This window comes from Oncorhynchus mykiss, chromosome 5 (genome assembly GCF_057628025.1).
Source record: "Oncorhynchus mykiss isolate SJ-2025 chromosome 5, ASM5762802v1, whole genome shotgun sequence".
Taxonomy (NCBI): domain Eukaryota; kingdom Metazoa; phylum Chordata; class Actinopteri; order Salmoniformes; family Salmonidae; genus Oncorhynchus; species Oncorhynchus mykiss.
In genome coordinates, this window is record NC_143026.1 from 41,195,394 (window position 1) to 41,209,789 (window position 14,396).

Consider the following 14,396-nt stretch of genomic DNA (forward strand, 5'->3'; position numbering starts at 1 on the left):
CCGCAACATTGTTCTGTTGACTCAGCCGAAGAAATATGAAGAAGTGAGTGTCCGGTCCAGAACTGTAGTAGTGTCTTTCTGTACCTCTCCAGCATAGCGGTTCCTCAGGTTGAGTGAGGCCATGAAGTTGGAGTAGTCTTTCTTCACACAGGCTGGCCTCTCTGTCAGCTGAGTGATCTGGAGGGGAGGAAGGGACTTGGTTAGTGTGTGTGTGGACACGTTTTATTATACTTGTGAGTACCAGAAGTCCTACAACTCTGAGAAGTCAGGATATTTTGCCGGTCCTCACTTGTAAAAAGGCTATTTTAGGCTTAGGGGTTAGGTTTAGGGTTAGAATTAGGGTTAGGTGTTAGGTTTAGGGTTAGGTTTAGAATTAGGGTTAGGGGTTAGGTTTAGAATTAGGGTTAGGTGTTAGGTTTAGGGTTAGAATTAGGGGTTAGGTTTAGGGTTAGAATTAGGGTTAGGGGTTAGGTTTAGGGTTAGAATTAGGGTTAGAATTAGGGTTAGGGGTTAGAATTAGGGGTTAGAATTAGGGTTAGAATTAGGGTTAGAATTAGGGTTAGAATTAGGGTTATGGAAAATACCATTTTGAATGGAAATACATTTTAGGTGTGTGTGTGTTCTCACCCCTAGCGTAGTGCTCTGTCTGTTGTAGCCAGCGAAGTGCAGGATGCTCTCTGTAGCCATGGCCAGGCCAGTGTGCTGGGACAGACCTGACACCCAGTTCTGATGCTTGTTCAGGTACTCCTGGAGATGGAGAAGAACATCAAAAACAGGGAATAAAGACAAGACTCATCTAAAACCTTGACTTCCTCAAAAAAGCCATTTAGAACCTATTCATGAACAATGATTTGACAGAACATCTGCAATTGCTTTCCATCTGCTTTTCCTTTACAAAATGTGTGTGTGTGTGTGTGTGTGTGTGTGTGTGTGTGTGTGTGTGTAGCTCACCTGTAGGTGTGACTTGGTGACAGAGGGGGCCCACTTCATGGCTTCTTTCAGGATCTCCCCACAGCGAGCAGCAAAGTCCTTCACTATGCTCTACAACCACAGAGAAACGTCAATGCAACATTCAGAAAACACACACACACACACCAAACACCCATTCCTACCTCTCTGGCCTCGTATGTGTCTGGTACAGTGATCCTGTAGGGGGTGTCCGGGATGTCGTAGTACGGCTGGTCCTTATGGATGTCCTATACACAAAGCAGGGGCACAAATCAATACATTGAGGGATCACAGAGAATAACAAATGGCAGGTGGATACCAGAGAGCATGTGTGCGCACCGCGCCGAGGGAGAGGGAGAGGGTCTGCAGGATGTCCAGCATCGTCTTCAGTACGCGGCCACTCCACAGCAGGTGGGGGAACGTTTCGGCCAGACCTGACAGATATTTGTCGGCCACCCTACGGATCCTCTTGTGGATGTGGTTGAAATTGACCAATAGGAACTGAGCGTGGCGCTCCAACTCCTCCTCGTGGGCTTTAGTCTTCGGCTGGGGAGAGAAACACAGGAGAGAGCAACAGTTAAACCAACCCACCAATCATTGGAGAGGACATGCTCCACAGACGGTCAAGTGTCCTTGACTTTCAGATGCTCTTGCGTCTCTCCGTTTTGATTGAATCTGACGACGGTCCTCAAATATTCGTTGTACGACTCCATGGCTAGTGTTGGGTGTTAAGTGTTATCCGACAACCTTACCTTCTCAGCCATCATCTGTAGGAAGACCTCAAACACTTTGTCCCCAACGGCTATCACACACTGCATCATACCTGGAGACAAAGAGAGGAGACATTCATTATATCACTGTCTAAATCATGTGGAATAAACGGCAAATATATTTGTAATAAATGTGTAATAGCGGTCTAATACATGAGTAATACCTGTGTAACACCTGTAATACCTGTGTATTAACTGCAATGACTGCAATGACTGTAATGCAGCTTACCAGACTTGTCCTTCTGGATGGCTCTGTCCTCAAAGTAGCGGAACATCACCTGGAAACGGTCAGAGTCTAGAGCACGCAACATCCTGGTGAGAGAAGAGGGGAGAGATGGATTGGAAACGGTCAGAGTCTAGAGCATGCAGCATCCTGGTGAGAGAAGAGGGGAGAGATGGATTGGAAACGGTCAGAGTCTAGAGCACGCAGCATCCTGGTGAGAGAAGAGGGGAGAGATGGATTGGAAACGGTCAGAGTCTAGAGCATGCAGCATCCTGGGGAGAGATGGATTGGAAACGGTCAGAGTCTAGAGCACGCAGCATCCTGGTGAGAGAAGAGGGGAGAGATGGATTGGAAACGGTCAGAGTCTAGAGCACACAGCATCCTGGTGAGAGATGGATTGGAAACGGTCAGAGTCTAGAGCACGCAGCATCCTGGTGAGAGAAGAGGGGAGAGATGGATTGGAAACGGTCAGAGTCTAGAGCATGCAGCATCCTGGTGAGAGAAGAGGGTAGAGATGGATTGGAAACGGTCAGAGTCTAGAGCACGCAGCATCCTGGTGAGAGAAGAGGGGAGAGATTACCTCATGTACTCCAGCCTGTAGACAGACAGTAGGTAGGTCGACATGGCAAAGTCTAGTTTGTTGATGAGAGCAGACACCTCAGGAGGAGGATCTAGCAGGTTTATAATGGTGCTTCTCAGGTCATTCAGCTCCGCCTGAAAACACACACATACACACAAAACCAGGGAACGTCAGCCAAGTGTGTGTGTGTGTGTTTGTAGTAGGACGTGCGTGTATGTCTGTACACGATCTGTATGTGTGTGTGGTTGCGTTTCGTACTGCGGTGACAGTGTCGTTCTTCAGGGCAGAGTTGTACTGTAGTTCAGAGCGTAGGGGTTCTCCACTGGGGAAAGTGAGGAGGGGAGACTTGGTGGCGATCTCACACACTCCCTCATACCACTCCTCTGGCCACAGACCTGCAGAACACACAAAACCCTTAATAAACCTATGCACTTTTACACAGCAGAATGACTGTTAGCCTGATAAACTCACTTTAATCTTACCATCAGATGGGTATAGGCCACCATTTAAACCACGTCGAGTCAATTCTATAGATTGTACACCAATCCTGGTGGTTTACTGTAGTATATGTTAATATAATCTTAAACAGCCACCTGATCCCTCAACAGCGAAGCCCATCACCACAGAGTAGAGCCAGAAGTCTCTGAACAGCTTCTGTAGACGAGGCTTCGCTTCCTTGATGGGCGGCAGACGCTTTGTCAGCTACACAGAGAGAGGAGACCCAGATCAACACGGAGTGTAGAGATGAAGTAGTGCTGCACAGACACCAGAGACAAATACTGCACAAACTGTTGAAAATGCAAAATGTATAGAGGCAACCCACATACCACGGCAATAACAGGAATCAGTACGCCAAGGTTTCCTGCACTGCTTGACGCCTGGAAATAAATAAACGATAGCTGAACAATGTCAACGCAAAACAACTAACACAAGCCTGTTGTCAAGGAACCTTGTAGTCTGGCCTAAGTTATGGTTACTGTGTAAATGGAGTGTACCTTCAGTGCGGGGCCCTTGTCCGAGGCCCTCTCGCTGGCCCTCTTGCCCTCCAGTCCAAGCTGGACAAACAGCTCCAGTAGGTTGACCAGCAGCTCATCTACCATCTGCTCTGCGGCCAGGTTAGCTGCTATGTTTGCTAACGCATTGATCACCGCCAGGGAACAGTGTCTGAAACACACATGAGATTAGCATAGTCGTTTTTAGTATAGTGGGTCATGGAGCTGGCTATGTGCAGTGAGTAGGGGTTCGGTAGTGGGGGACTGTGGGGAACAGGGAAGGCCTGAGGATTTAAACAAAATGTGTTTCTTTTTACAATAATTTGAATGATCTTCTGATTTCATCTCTTCAGTTTGAGTCAGAAAGTGAGTGGGTTAATACTGAAGAGAAAAAAAATTCCATCAGGATTTTGCTTTGGTGGTCTCTGGGTAGAACAATCTAACTAGTTCAGCCAGCCATTGGCTAGGCCTTCAGAAGCTGGACAGAAGGCCTTTTGCATTGTTCTGATTGGGTGGGGCCTACTGGAGTGAATGGGCTGCTTATTCTTTAACATTATTTGATGCTGTGTGTGACTTCTGTCGTCTGTCTATCAGCCGTGTCTATGTGTTTGACCAAAACTGGAGTGCACAGGTATTACGGACGCTGTCCTTCCAGCACAACGAGCCTGTCACCTTTGATGTGACACTGTTGTTGTCTCTATTGGTGACAGTGGTGTTAGGCTATCATAGGTTGTGTAAACAGTAACCACGTTTACACGCACACCAATATCCCAATATTATTTTTTGGAATTGACGCATATAAACATAATTAAAAACAGTATTAACCCCTCCACACTCATTTACAGCAACGACTTGGGGAATAGTTACAGGGGAGTGGAGGCGGGATGAATGAGCCAATTAGAAACGGGGGATGATTAAGTGACCATGATGGTATGAGAGCCAGATTGGGAATTTAGCCAGGACACCGGGGTTAACACCCTTACACTTATGATAAGTGCCATGGAATCTTTAAGTGACCACAAAGAGTCAGGACACCCGTTTAACGTCCCATCCGAAAGACGGCACCCTACAAATCATATCCCATTTACCATAACCTGGAAAAGCTTGTATCCGGGTCATGAGAAACCCGGATAAGATAGCTGGGATATGTTGATCTTAGACGGGATACCGTGGCATGTAAACATCTTATTCTGTTTACTGTTGTTTTTCGCAGTCTGCTCAGTTTCACATATCACGGGTGTCGTGTGATGATGTTCTCACCGGATTGTCAATCAAATCCCTTCAGAAAGTAGGCTACCTGCTTGTTGGGAGTACTACACGGCTGTAATGCTAGGGCAAAAACCAAAACGTGCACCGAGTTAGGGGGACGCTGACCTACTGGGTTATGCTACTTTCACGCCTAATTTAAATACGTTTTTGCTTATAATTTCCAACATTTGGTAGGCTATTTGTTTGTTACATAGATACATGCAGATTCTCTTCGGTCATAACTTGTTGCCCCAGAAGACTAAATAAAGCAGTGCTCACCATAATGTCTTACATCAATAGAATGAATGCATTAGTAATCTAGCTGACACCGGTAAAGTTGTCGGTTTCGTTTAGGAAACCGGGGAGAAAAGTCAATAACTCCACAACAGAGGAAAGAATGGACCTGTGCAAAATGTCAACAGTTTGACCGGTTTTAAGGAAATGAAAAGCTGAGAAAATCGATGAAACACGTTTCTGATAAGACAGTTCAGTTCGTCTTGGGTGCATATTTTATGTGGTTGAAATACTGTCTGCTTGCATAACAGTGTCCAAGACAACACGTGACACCCACATTCTCTCAAGAGACGCTGAAAGAAAGCATATTTCTCCACTCCTGTTCCCGAGACTAAATCAACATTTGGTGTATCATTTTACTGCAAGAAATGCATAATTCTGCAGGATTTAATATTATATTACACTACATGAGAGAGGTTATAGACCTACAGTCAGTGTCCAGATGTCAGTTACGATTCCATTTAAACCTGATGATCTTAAATGAGGAATGTTCTGTTTATTCATGGTTACAGGGATACTAGTGAGCGGGATATCAAAAGTGCATGTAAACAGCTTATCCCGAATAAGACCTTAAGCGGGATATGAGCTACTATCCGAAATACTGTGCGCATGTAAACGTGGTCAATGTGATTTTTTTGTTTTGCCGGTCACATTATTTTATGCTGTGTGTCACATGTCGTGTCCGTGCCGGTTCTGACTCTGTGTGTGTGCGGCAGCCCGAAGCGTGGCCAGGCCTGTTTGATTCATTCATGATGTCATCAAAAAGCATCGCTCCTCCTTCACTACAACCACAACGGACCAACTACAGAAGATATCATGTTTTCTGTTGTCTTCTTGATCTTTTTTGTTTGTTTGATATAACGTATTGGAAGATTTCTGGTCCCTCTGAAGCCCTAGCTCCTATAGTCATGGTTGGCTACTGAGGATAGGGGGTAAAGGTTTAGGGGCTGAGGACACCTGTATCCGTGGTCCTTGTAGTCCTTGGTGGAGTAGACCATAGAGGAGGCCTTCACACTGATCTGCTGGAACAGGTTCCACACCTCCTGGTAGATATATTGCTGTGAGGTGAGAGAAAACAATGTGTTTGCTGAGGGATGTATTGCAAAGGGGAGAGAGGGAAGAAGGAATGAGTATAAAAAGACAGGAGCGAGTGTGTGAGCGCCTCACATTCCCAGTGATGACCATGCATCCCAGCTGATCTATAATGAGTACGTCTAGCTGTGACGGCGGCTGGCAGAACTTCTGCTGTAGGATCTGCAGGATGGGCTCCATGACGCGGGGTGTGTCCCTCAGAGCCACCGCGATGTGACCCAGGGCTCTGATGGTGTGGTCTGGGATCAAGTGGGCCTCTCTGGGGGGAGGGGGGGGGGGGGAAGTGGGAGACATACGGTTGGTCAGAGGGGCTGCCAGTCATTGCCACAGAGATGGGGATTGGTTAGAGCTCCTATCAATCACTGCAGGACAGTCTGTCTAGGCAGGTCACCTGAGGTTCACTAGCTAACATTGAGAGTTATTTCTCAGAGGTAGTACAGCCTGCTCATAAGTAAAGCAAGAGGTGATGTTGGGGTCAGATAGACTTACTTGTCATTCTCCTGAGAGATGTAGAGACGGTTGGACAGGCTGGCTAGGAAAGCCTCCACTATAACACTGTCCATAGTCAGACCAGCCTTCAGACAGCTGAGAGAAAGGAAAGAAACAGACCGCATATTTGGTGACAGCGGCGAATGAAAGGCGCAAACGTTGCTCATATTTCTCTTCTCTGAAAACAAAAGTATTTTCCTCACCTGCAGATGTTGTCTATGGAGATGTCTCGGAGCTGTTCGTACATGGAGGGCTGGCTCTTCTTATTAGCGTGAGCACTGAACGTAGACTGGGAGTGCTCATTGGTCACGTGGATCTTGACCTCGCCGGTCCCTGTGGTGTACTGGCTGTGGTACTTGTACAACTTGACTAGGACAGGAGAGGGGACCACCAGGAAGTCTCTGAGAGACATGGTGACAGAGTGGGCCACCACCGGGAACCGCTCACACAGACGACCCAGACCCTACACACAAACACACCCAGGAACATTCTTATTAGGTATGATTGATTGGCATTGATTGGCATTCTCTTCAACACAATATTGTGAAGACAGATAAAAACAGGAAGCGACTCGGAGGGAACCACTGTCGGCATTGCAGAACCTACCTGTAGACAGCAGATGAGCAGGGGCATGTGAGCGATGATAACTTTACTGGACGTCTTGGACTGCAGCTTTTCCGACAGCTTGGTACACAGGTTCTCAGCTCCTGATCAAAGCAAAACGCATGAACAACAGTCGGTTTGCGTTCATTCCAAATGAATGACCCAATTTTTTGCCCCCGCTTTTCAAGGCATGCGCACGGGGGAGGGGGGAGCAGCCTTACCCTGCTCCTCAGTGACGGCCCAGACCATGAGGTCGACGCAGGCAGCGTTCGCCTGGCAGCGTAGCTTCAGAGGACTCAGCTCACTGTGGAGGTGATCTACATCATGTAGGATCCTCTGCAGCTCTGACTGGCTACTACTGAACTGCTCCAGGACAAAGTCATGAACCTCCTTCACATAGCCCGTCTGCAGGTCTGGGAACACCGCCACACCAACATCAATAACACGCTCGTGGAACAGTCAGAAACACGTGCAGCAAACAGACCGCTGAACTGATTCTGAACAATAGCAAATCAGGTCATATCAAGAGGCTTTCTGTATATTAGAGATGGGTTAGGTTAGGCTAAAGGTTAGGGTCAGGTTAAAGGGGCAATCTGCCGTTCAAACAACAACACTGGTTTTGCTAAACAGCTGAGGGACTGGACTGGAGAAATGTAACCACTCTCAAATTCACAAAATGATTTCATGCATGAAATCAAAATGATAATTGTAACCATGTTTTGAGGCTGTATAGTGTTTGCTTACAACCAACTTATCTTTTGAGTTCTGATGGGGTACGACAGTTGAGTTCAGGAGGCACTTATAAGATATGGGTACATATCATTCATGTATAGGTCCAAAAATGGATGTAGCAACTGCAGATTTCCCCCTTTAAAAAGGTTTGTGTGAGAGACCAGTGGGGTTGTTACCTTTCAGGTTGTACAGCGTGTCTCTGAGCATCTTGAAGATGGTCACATACAGAGGATCACTGAAGGTCCTGTAGTGCAGGTGCATACCTGGGTTCAACTACAGGGAGAGAACATAACAAACATGATGTAACATCTATCTTGAGGGCTCCACAGGAAAGTGCTTTCATTCAAATAGAGGGGAAATGAACCTACCTCCAGAAGTTCCTGCAAGGTGTCATCCAGTGTTTTCAGAAAGGATTCAGCGACAAACTGCTCAACCTGCACAAGACAAACAGATCACTTAGAAATTAATTCTGAAAAAACGATTCCACAGTTCTATCCAACCCGATTCCACAGTTCTATCCAACCCGAATCTACACATGTACTGACCATGTTGAGGAGCTGGCGCAGAATGTCCAGAGGGACGTCAAACTCTCCCTGGGCACTGCCCGTGAACAGAGGAGACACAGAAAAACTAGAACTGATGGTGGAGAAGTAATAGTCTGGGTCCACAGCACTACCATCAGGGAGATAGGAGCCTGGGGGGAAAGAAAGAAAGAGATAGAGAGGGATAGAGAGAGGGTGAGATGGAGTGAGAGAGAGGAAGGGAGGGTGACAGAGAGAGGGATAGAGAGAGAGAGGAAGGGAGAGTGAGAGGGAGGGTGAGAGAGAGAGTGATATATAATGAGAAAAGTATCAGTCAAAAAGTGAGACGTGGGCTACTAAATCAACTGAAATACTTCCGAAATACACTGCTCAAAAAATAAATAAAGGGAACACTTAAACAACACAATGTAACTCCAAGTCAATCACACTTCTGTGAAATCAAATTGTCCACTTAGGAAGCAACACTGATTGACAATAAATGTCACATGCTGTTGTGCAAATGGAATAGACAACAGGTGGAATTTATAGGCAATTAGCAAGACACCCCCAATAAAGGAGTGGTTCTGCAGGTGGTGACCACAGACCACTTCTCAGTTCCTATACTTCCTGGCTGATGTTTTGGTCACTTTTGAATGCTGCCGGTGCTTTCACTCTAGTGGTAGCATGAGACGGTGTCTACAACCCACACAAGTGGCTCAGGTAGTGCAGCTCATCCAGGATGGGACATTAATGCGAGCTGTGGCAAGAAGGTTTGCTGTGTCTGTCAGCGTAGTGTCCAGAGCATGGAGGCGCTACCAGGAGACAGGCCAGTACATCAGGAGATGTGGAGGAGGCCGTAGGCGGGCAACAACCCAGCAGCAGGACCACTACCTCCGCATTTGTGCAAGGAGGAGCACTGCCAGAGCCCTGCAAAACGACCTCCAGCAGGCCACAAATGTGCATGTCTGCTCAAACGGTCAGAAACAGACTCCATGAGGGTGGTATGAGGGCTCAACGTCCACAGGTGGGGGTTGTGCTTACAGCCCAACACCGTGCAGGACGTTTGGCATTTGCCAGAGAACACCAATATTGGCAAATTCGCCACTGGTGCCCTGTGCTCTTCACAGATGAAAGCAGGTTCACACTGAGCACATGTGACAGCCTGGAGACGCCGTGGAGAACGTTCTGCTGCCTGCAACATCCTCCAGCATGACTGGTTTGGCAGTGGGTCAGTCATGGTGTGGGGTGGCATTTCTTTGGGGGGCCGCACAGCCCTCCATGTGCTCGCCAGAGGTAGCCTGACTGCCATTAGGTACAGAGATGAGATCCTCAGACCCTTGTGAGACCATATGCTGGTGCGGTTGGCCCTGGGTTCCTCCTAATACAAGACAATGCTAGACCTCATGTGGCTGGAGTGTGTCAGCAGTTCCTGCAAGAGTAAGGCATTGATGCTATGGACTGGCCTGCCCGTTCCCCAGACCTGAATCCAATTGAGCACATCTGGGACATCATGTCTCGCTCCATCCACCAACGCCACGTTGCACAACAGACTGTCCAAGAGTTGGCGGATGCTTTAGTCCAGGTCTGGGAGGAGATCCCTCAGGAGACCATCTGCCACCTCATCAGGAGCATGCCCAGATGTTGTAGGGAGGTCATACAGGCACGTGGAGGCCACACACACTACTGAGCCTCATTTTGACTTGTTTTAAGGACATTACATCAAAGTTGGATCAGCCTGTAGTGTGGTTTTCCACTTTAATTTTGAGTGTGACTCCATATCCAGACCTCCATGGGTTGATAAATTTGATTTCCATTGATCATTTTTGTGTGATTTTGTTGTCAGCACATTCAACTATGTAAAGAAAAAAGTATTTAAGAATATTTCATAGGATGTGTTATTTTAGTGTTCCCTTTATTTTTTTGAGCAGTGTATATTGCTTTTCTTATATTTCCTCACCTTCAAAGTACTGTGCAGACGGATCAACTGGGCAGCTGAGGGTCAGTCCTGCTCGCTCTGGACTGGCCTACAGAAGAAAATAACATTTTCAGACATTTCAAATACGAGACTCCTTTGACCTCTAGTGGCAGGGTATGGTAGTACAGACGTATTCTCTGTACTGAAATAGAAATAGTAACAGAGGAGCCCTTGCGTCTTATGGTGTCTCCCTGACACACAATGAGCAGTAATGACAGTACTATGGTGAAGCAGTAGTGATGGTAGTAGTGTTGGTATAGTATGGTAATAGTACCTGCTGTGATATGCTGGACACGGAGCTTCCTTTGCGCCTGATGGTGTCTCCCTGACAAACTGTGAGCAGCGAGGCCGGCATGATGGAGCGGAAGTCGTTGAAGGAGCGCCGTCGTGACGGGTCAGCCTCCTCGGCACCGGACAGCAGCGGGGCTCCCGCCCGCGGGAATAGCTTGGACAGCAGGGGCTCCTCTGTGTTGCTATAGCGACCGAAGGCCCGGGCCACGCCCAACAGGCAGGGCACAGTGTACCGGCACAGGTATTCTATGGAGGAAGGGAGAGGGGTGAGAGAAAGAGACAGACAGGTGAACAGCTGCTTTTTTCATTCTATGCTCTTTCTGTGTCCATCTACGTATATCACAACGTTTGTGAGGAGGACAAGAGAAATGAACTCAACAACTAACCTGGAACATTTTCATTAAACACTGTTGAAAGTGAAATGGTGACATAGAGAGCATGCTGGTACCTTTATCATGGCTCTCTGGGTCCAGGCAGATGTCCAGCAGGACCTGCATTATGTCCATGATGGCCTCCAGGATCTGTCCTCGCAAGGTGTTATCTCGCTGGGCAACGTCAGATAGAAGAGTGCCCAGACAGAAGCAGAAGTTCTCTGCTACCGGCAGGATCTCTGTAGGACAGGAAGATAGACCATCAACCAGTCACAGGATGAATTCATACTGAATGCCGTGAGACAGACAAATGCTTGCATCTCATTCCTTACCAAGTCCCTTGCTTCCAGAGCTTTCTTCGATCCATTGAACTCTGGGAAGTCCCTTCAGCAGCCCCAACAGGTAGGGGATGATAGCGTCTTTGTGCTGCAATAAAAACATAAAATCGCAAAACACTCGAGCAAAAGCCACTAAACAGCTAAGGGGGGCACACGGGGTGCTGAGATAGTAGCCAGTTATTGGTCTGACATGGTCAGGGACTCAAGGAACATCCATCCCATTTAAAGCATTATAAAAACACAACCATTAACAGAGTAGGCCTAGCTGCTTCAGTTCAATCTACCTGTAGGTCCGACTCGACCAGGAAGATGCCCAGAGCTATGACCGCATCCCTCCTCCTCTCGTCCAGCTGGAACACCCCTCTGAAATCTACTGGACACATGCATTGTAGCTTCTGGACCTGAAACAGAGATGAACAGCAAACGTAGCTTGTATTTTGCTAACTAGTCAGTCCATCAGTCCTAACCGCCACCAATAGGGGATAAAACAAATATAGTATCTTGCCCTATATCGCAGTTATTCAACCGGTGGGTCAAATCCTGGATGATGATTGGTTAAAACAGCATTCCAGCCGGTGTCTATTCCACATGTTTCCACCGGCTAAAGCTACGCAGTTAAAATGCCTATTTACTCTGTTCCATCTGACTGTGCAATCCACTTTCTCATCAGCCCAGCCAGGCAATTTATGCTCTTGATCGCCACTATGAAAAGCATCTAAACATTATCTCACATTTCTTTCAGACTAACATTTAGTTTTCAACAGCAGAGATGTGTATAAACCTAGCTGTCTGTCTCTCCGACATTTGCAACATTGTTTCAATATTCAAATTGATGTCCAGCTGTCCCATAGTAATGAACGAGTCTGGATGAAACAGACAGACAGGCAGCTTTTCTCAGGCAGTCGAAATCATGAATCAGCATAATTTGTATGGATATATCCAAATAAATGTCACTAGAAAACAGCTTAAAAATATGCAAATGCTGCTACTTTGTTGTTATTCTGGCTGCACTGTTTGGGTGACTAAGTTGCCGTAGTTGGCCAGATAGTAAGCAAGGGATAATAACGTTGCCAGTCAGTGTGGCAATAGAACATTTAGAACGAACGAGTGGGTCACGTCCATAGATAAAGAACAAAAAGACTGACCGATAGGGTCGGCGTCTCTGGCAACCGAACCGAAAGTAAGAACGACCAGCCGGCTCAGGTAGCAACCCTTGATTTGTGTCGGGACTATATCTTGTGGAAGGATGAAATAGTATAAGTGATAATGCCCTTGAAGCCGGTGTTTGGAGAATAACAACACACGTACCAATATATCCTCCAAACACAGGCTTTTCTGCAATAAAAAAAAAAGTTTAAATTGTTGCCAGCAGCACAGTTACAGTCACTAACGTTCTAGATAACATGAAAACAGCTTTACCAGCTCTGCCTGAGTGAGAAAAACAGTGACTGAGGTGTTCTCTCATTTGTGACTGGAAGTAGCTAGCAAGCTAGCCAACTTTAGCCAGTTAGCTTGGGTGCTTGACTGCCGTTGTGAGGTCAGCAGCAGTTACATTACAAAGCATGCTCATCCGTTTTTAGTGTAATTATGGCAAAAGATTATTTAAAAAAAAAGATTATTTGGCTGATAGAATTGTTTTTCTTCTACCTGCCACATTGGCTGGTGGACCAAAAAGTTGGTTTCAGGCTCTAAACTAAATATATTTTGCTATCAAAGCTTGAGTTTTTAAATAAAATATGCTCTGAGAAGAACAACATTGTCAGGCAAGGCATATAGCTAATATGCTGTGATAATGTACAAGTCCTGTCTACTGCACAAACCTCTATCAGGTTGGATGGGGAGTGTTGCTGCACAACTATTTTCACATCTCTCCAAAGATGTTCGATCGGGTTCAAGTCCGGGCTCTGGCTTGGCAACTCAAGAATATTCAGAGACACTTGTCCTGAAGCCACTCCTGCATTGTCTTGGCTGTGTGCTTAGGGTCGTTGTCCTGTTGGAAGGTGAACCTTCGCCCCAGTCGGAGGCCCTGAGCAGGTTTTCATCAAGGATCTCTCTGTATTTGCTCTGTTCATCTATGCCTCAATCCTGACTAGTCTCTCAGTACCTGCCGCTGAAAAACATCCCTACAGCATGATGCTGCCACCATCATGCTTCACCGTAGGGACGGTACCAGGTTTCCTTCAGAAGTGATACTTTGCATTCAGGCCAGCGAGTTCAATCTTGGATTCATCAGACCAGAGAATCCTGTTTCTCATGGTCTGAGAGTCTTTTAGGTGCCTTTTACTGAAGAGTGGCTTCTGTCTGGTCACTACCATAAAGGCCTGATTGGTGTAGCGCTGCAGAGATGGTTGTCCTTCTGGAAGGTTCTCCCATCTCCACAGAGGAACTCTAGAGCTCTGTCAGTGACCATTGGGTTTTTTAAATGTTATTTTCCCTTTATTTAACTAGGCAAGTCAGTTTTCAATGGCGTCCTAGGAACTGCCTTGTTCAGGGGCAGAACGACAGATTTGTACCGTGTCAGCTCGGGATTCGAACTTGCAACCTTTCGGTTACTAGCCCAACGCTCTCCCTGACCAAGGCCCTTCTCCCCTGATTGCGCCGTTTGGCCGGGCGACCAACTCTAGGAAGAGTCTTGGTGGTTCCAAACTTCCTACATTTAAGAATGATGGAGGCCACTGTGTTCTTGAGGACCTTCAATGCTGCAGACATTTTTTGGTACCTTTCCCCAGTTTTGTGCCTTGACGGACAATTCCTTTGACCTCATGGCTTGGTTATTGCTCTGACATGCACTGTCAACTGTTGGACCTTATATAGACAGGTGTGAGCCTTTCCAAATCATGTCCAATCAATTGAATTTACCACAGGTGTACTCCAAGCAAGTTGCAGAAACATCTCAAGGATGATCAATGGAAACAAAATGCACCTGAGC

At 46.7% G+C, this 14,396-nt stretch overlaps 1 protein-coding gene across 4 annotated transcripts in view; it reads right to left on the bottom strand.

Moving 5' to 3' along the window:
- Positions 1-14,396, bottom strand: part of LOC110522943 (phosphatidylinositol 4-kinase alpha) — a 43,345-nt gene that overhangs the window by 24,912 nt on the left and 4,037 nt on the right. For all 4 annotated transcript variants that reach the window (XM_090234841.1, XM_090234839.1, XM_090234840.1 and 1 more), the window contains exons 2-27: positions 11,752-11,868; positions 11,462-11,555; positions 11,207-11,368; positions 10,742-11,004; positions 10,450-10,516; positions 8,517-8,665; positions 8,340-8,405; positions 8,148-8,244; positions 7,461-7,652; positions 7,243-7,343; positions 6,840-7,099; positions 6,637-6,732; positions 6,223-6,406; positions 6,013-6,113; positions 3,517-3,685; positions 3,349-3,399; positions 3,115-3,223; positions 2,780-2,916; positions 2,522-2,655; positions 1,948-2,030; positions 1,701-1,771; positions 1,288-1,494; positions 1,113-1,196; positions 952-1,041; positions 628-747; positions 85-177 (exon numbers count right to left, since the gene is read on the bottom strand). In XM_090234841.1, coding sequence (XP_090090967.1) covers positions 85-177; positions 628-747; positions 952-1,041; positions 1,113-1,196; positions 1,288-1,494; positions 1,701-1,771; positions 1,948-2,030; positions 2,522-2,655; positions 2,780-2,916; positions 3,115-3,223; positions 3,349-3,399; positions 3,517-3,685; positions 6,013-6,113; positions 6,223-6,406; positions 6,637-6,732; positions 6,840-7,099; positions 7,243-7,343; positions 7,461-7,652; positions 8,148-8,244; positions 8,340-8,405; positions 8,517-8,665; positions 10,450-10,516; positions 10,742-11,004; positions 11,207-11,368; positions 11,462-11,555; positions 11,752-11,868 — 3,297 coding nt within the window. The remainder of the gene's footprint in view (positions 1-84; positions 178-627; positions 748-951; positions 1,042-1,112; positions 1,197-1,287; positions 1,495-1,700; positions 1,772-1,947; positions 2,031-2,521; positions 2,656-2,779; positions 2,917-3,114; positions 3,224-3,348; positions 3,400-3,516; positions 3,686-6,012; positions 6,114-6,222; positions 6,407-6,636; positions 6,733-6,839; positions 7,100-7,242; positions 7,344-7,460; positions 7,653-8,147; positions 8,245-8,339; positions 8,406-8,516; positions 8,666-10,449; positions 10,517-10,741; positions 11,005-11,206; positions 11,369-11,461; positions 11,556-11,751; positions 11,869-14,396) is intronic.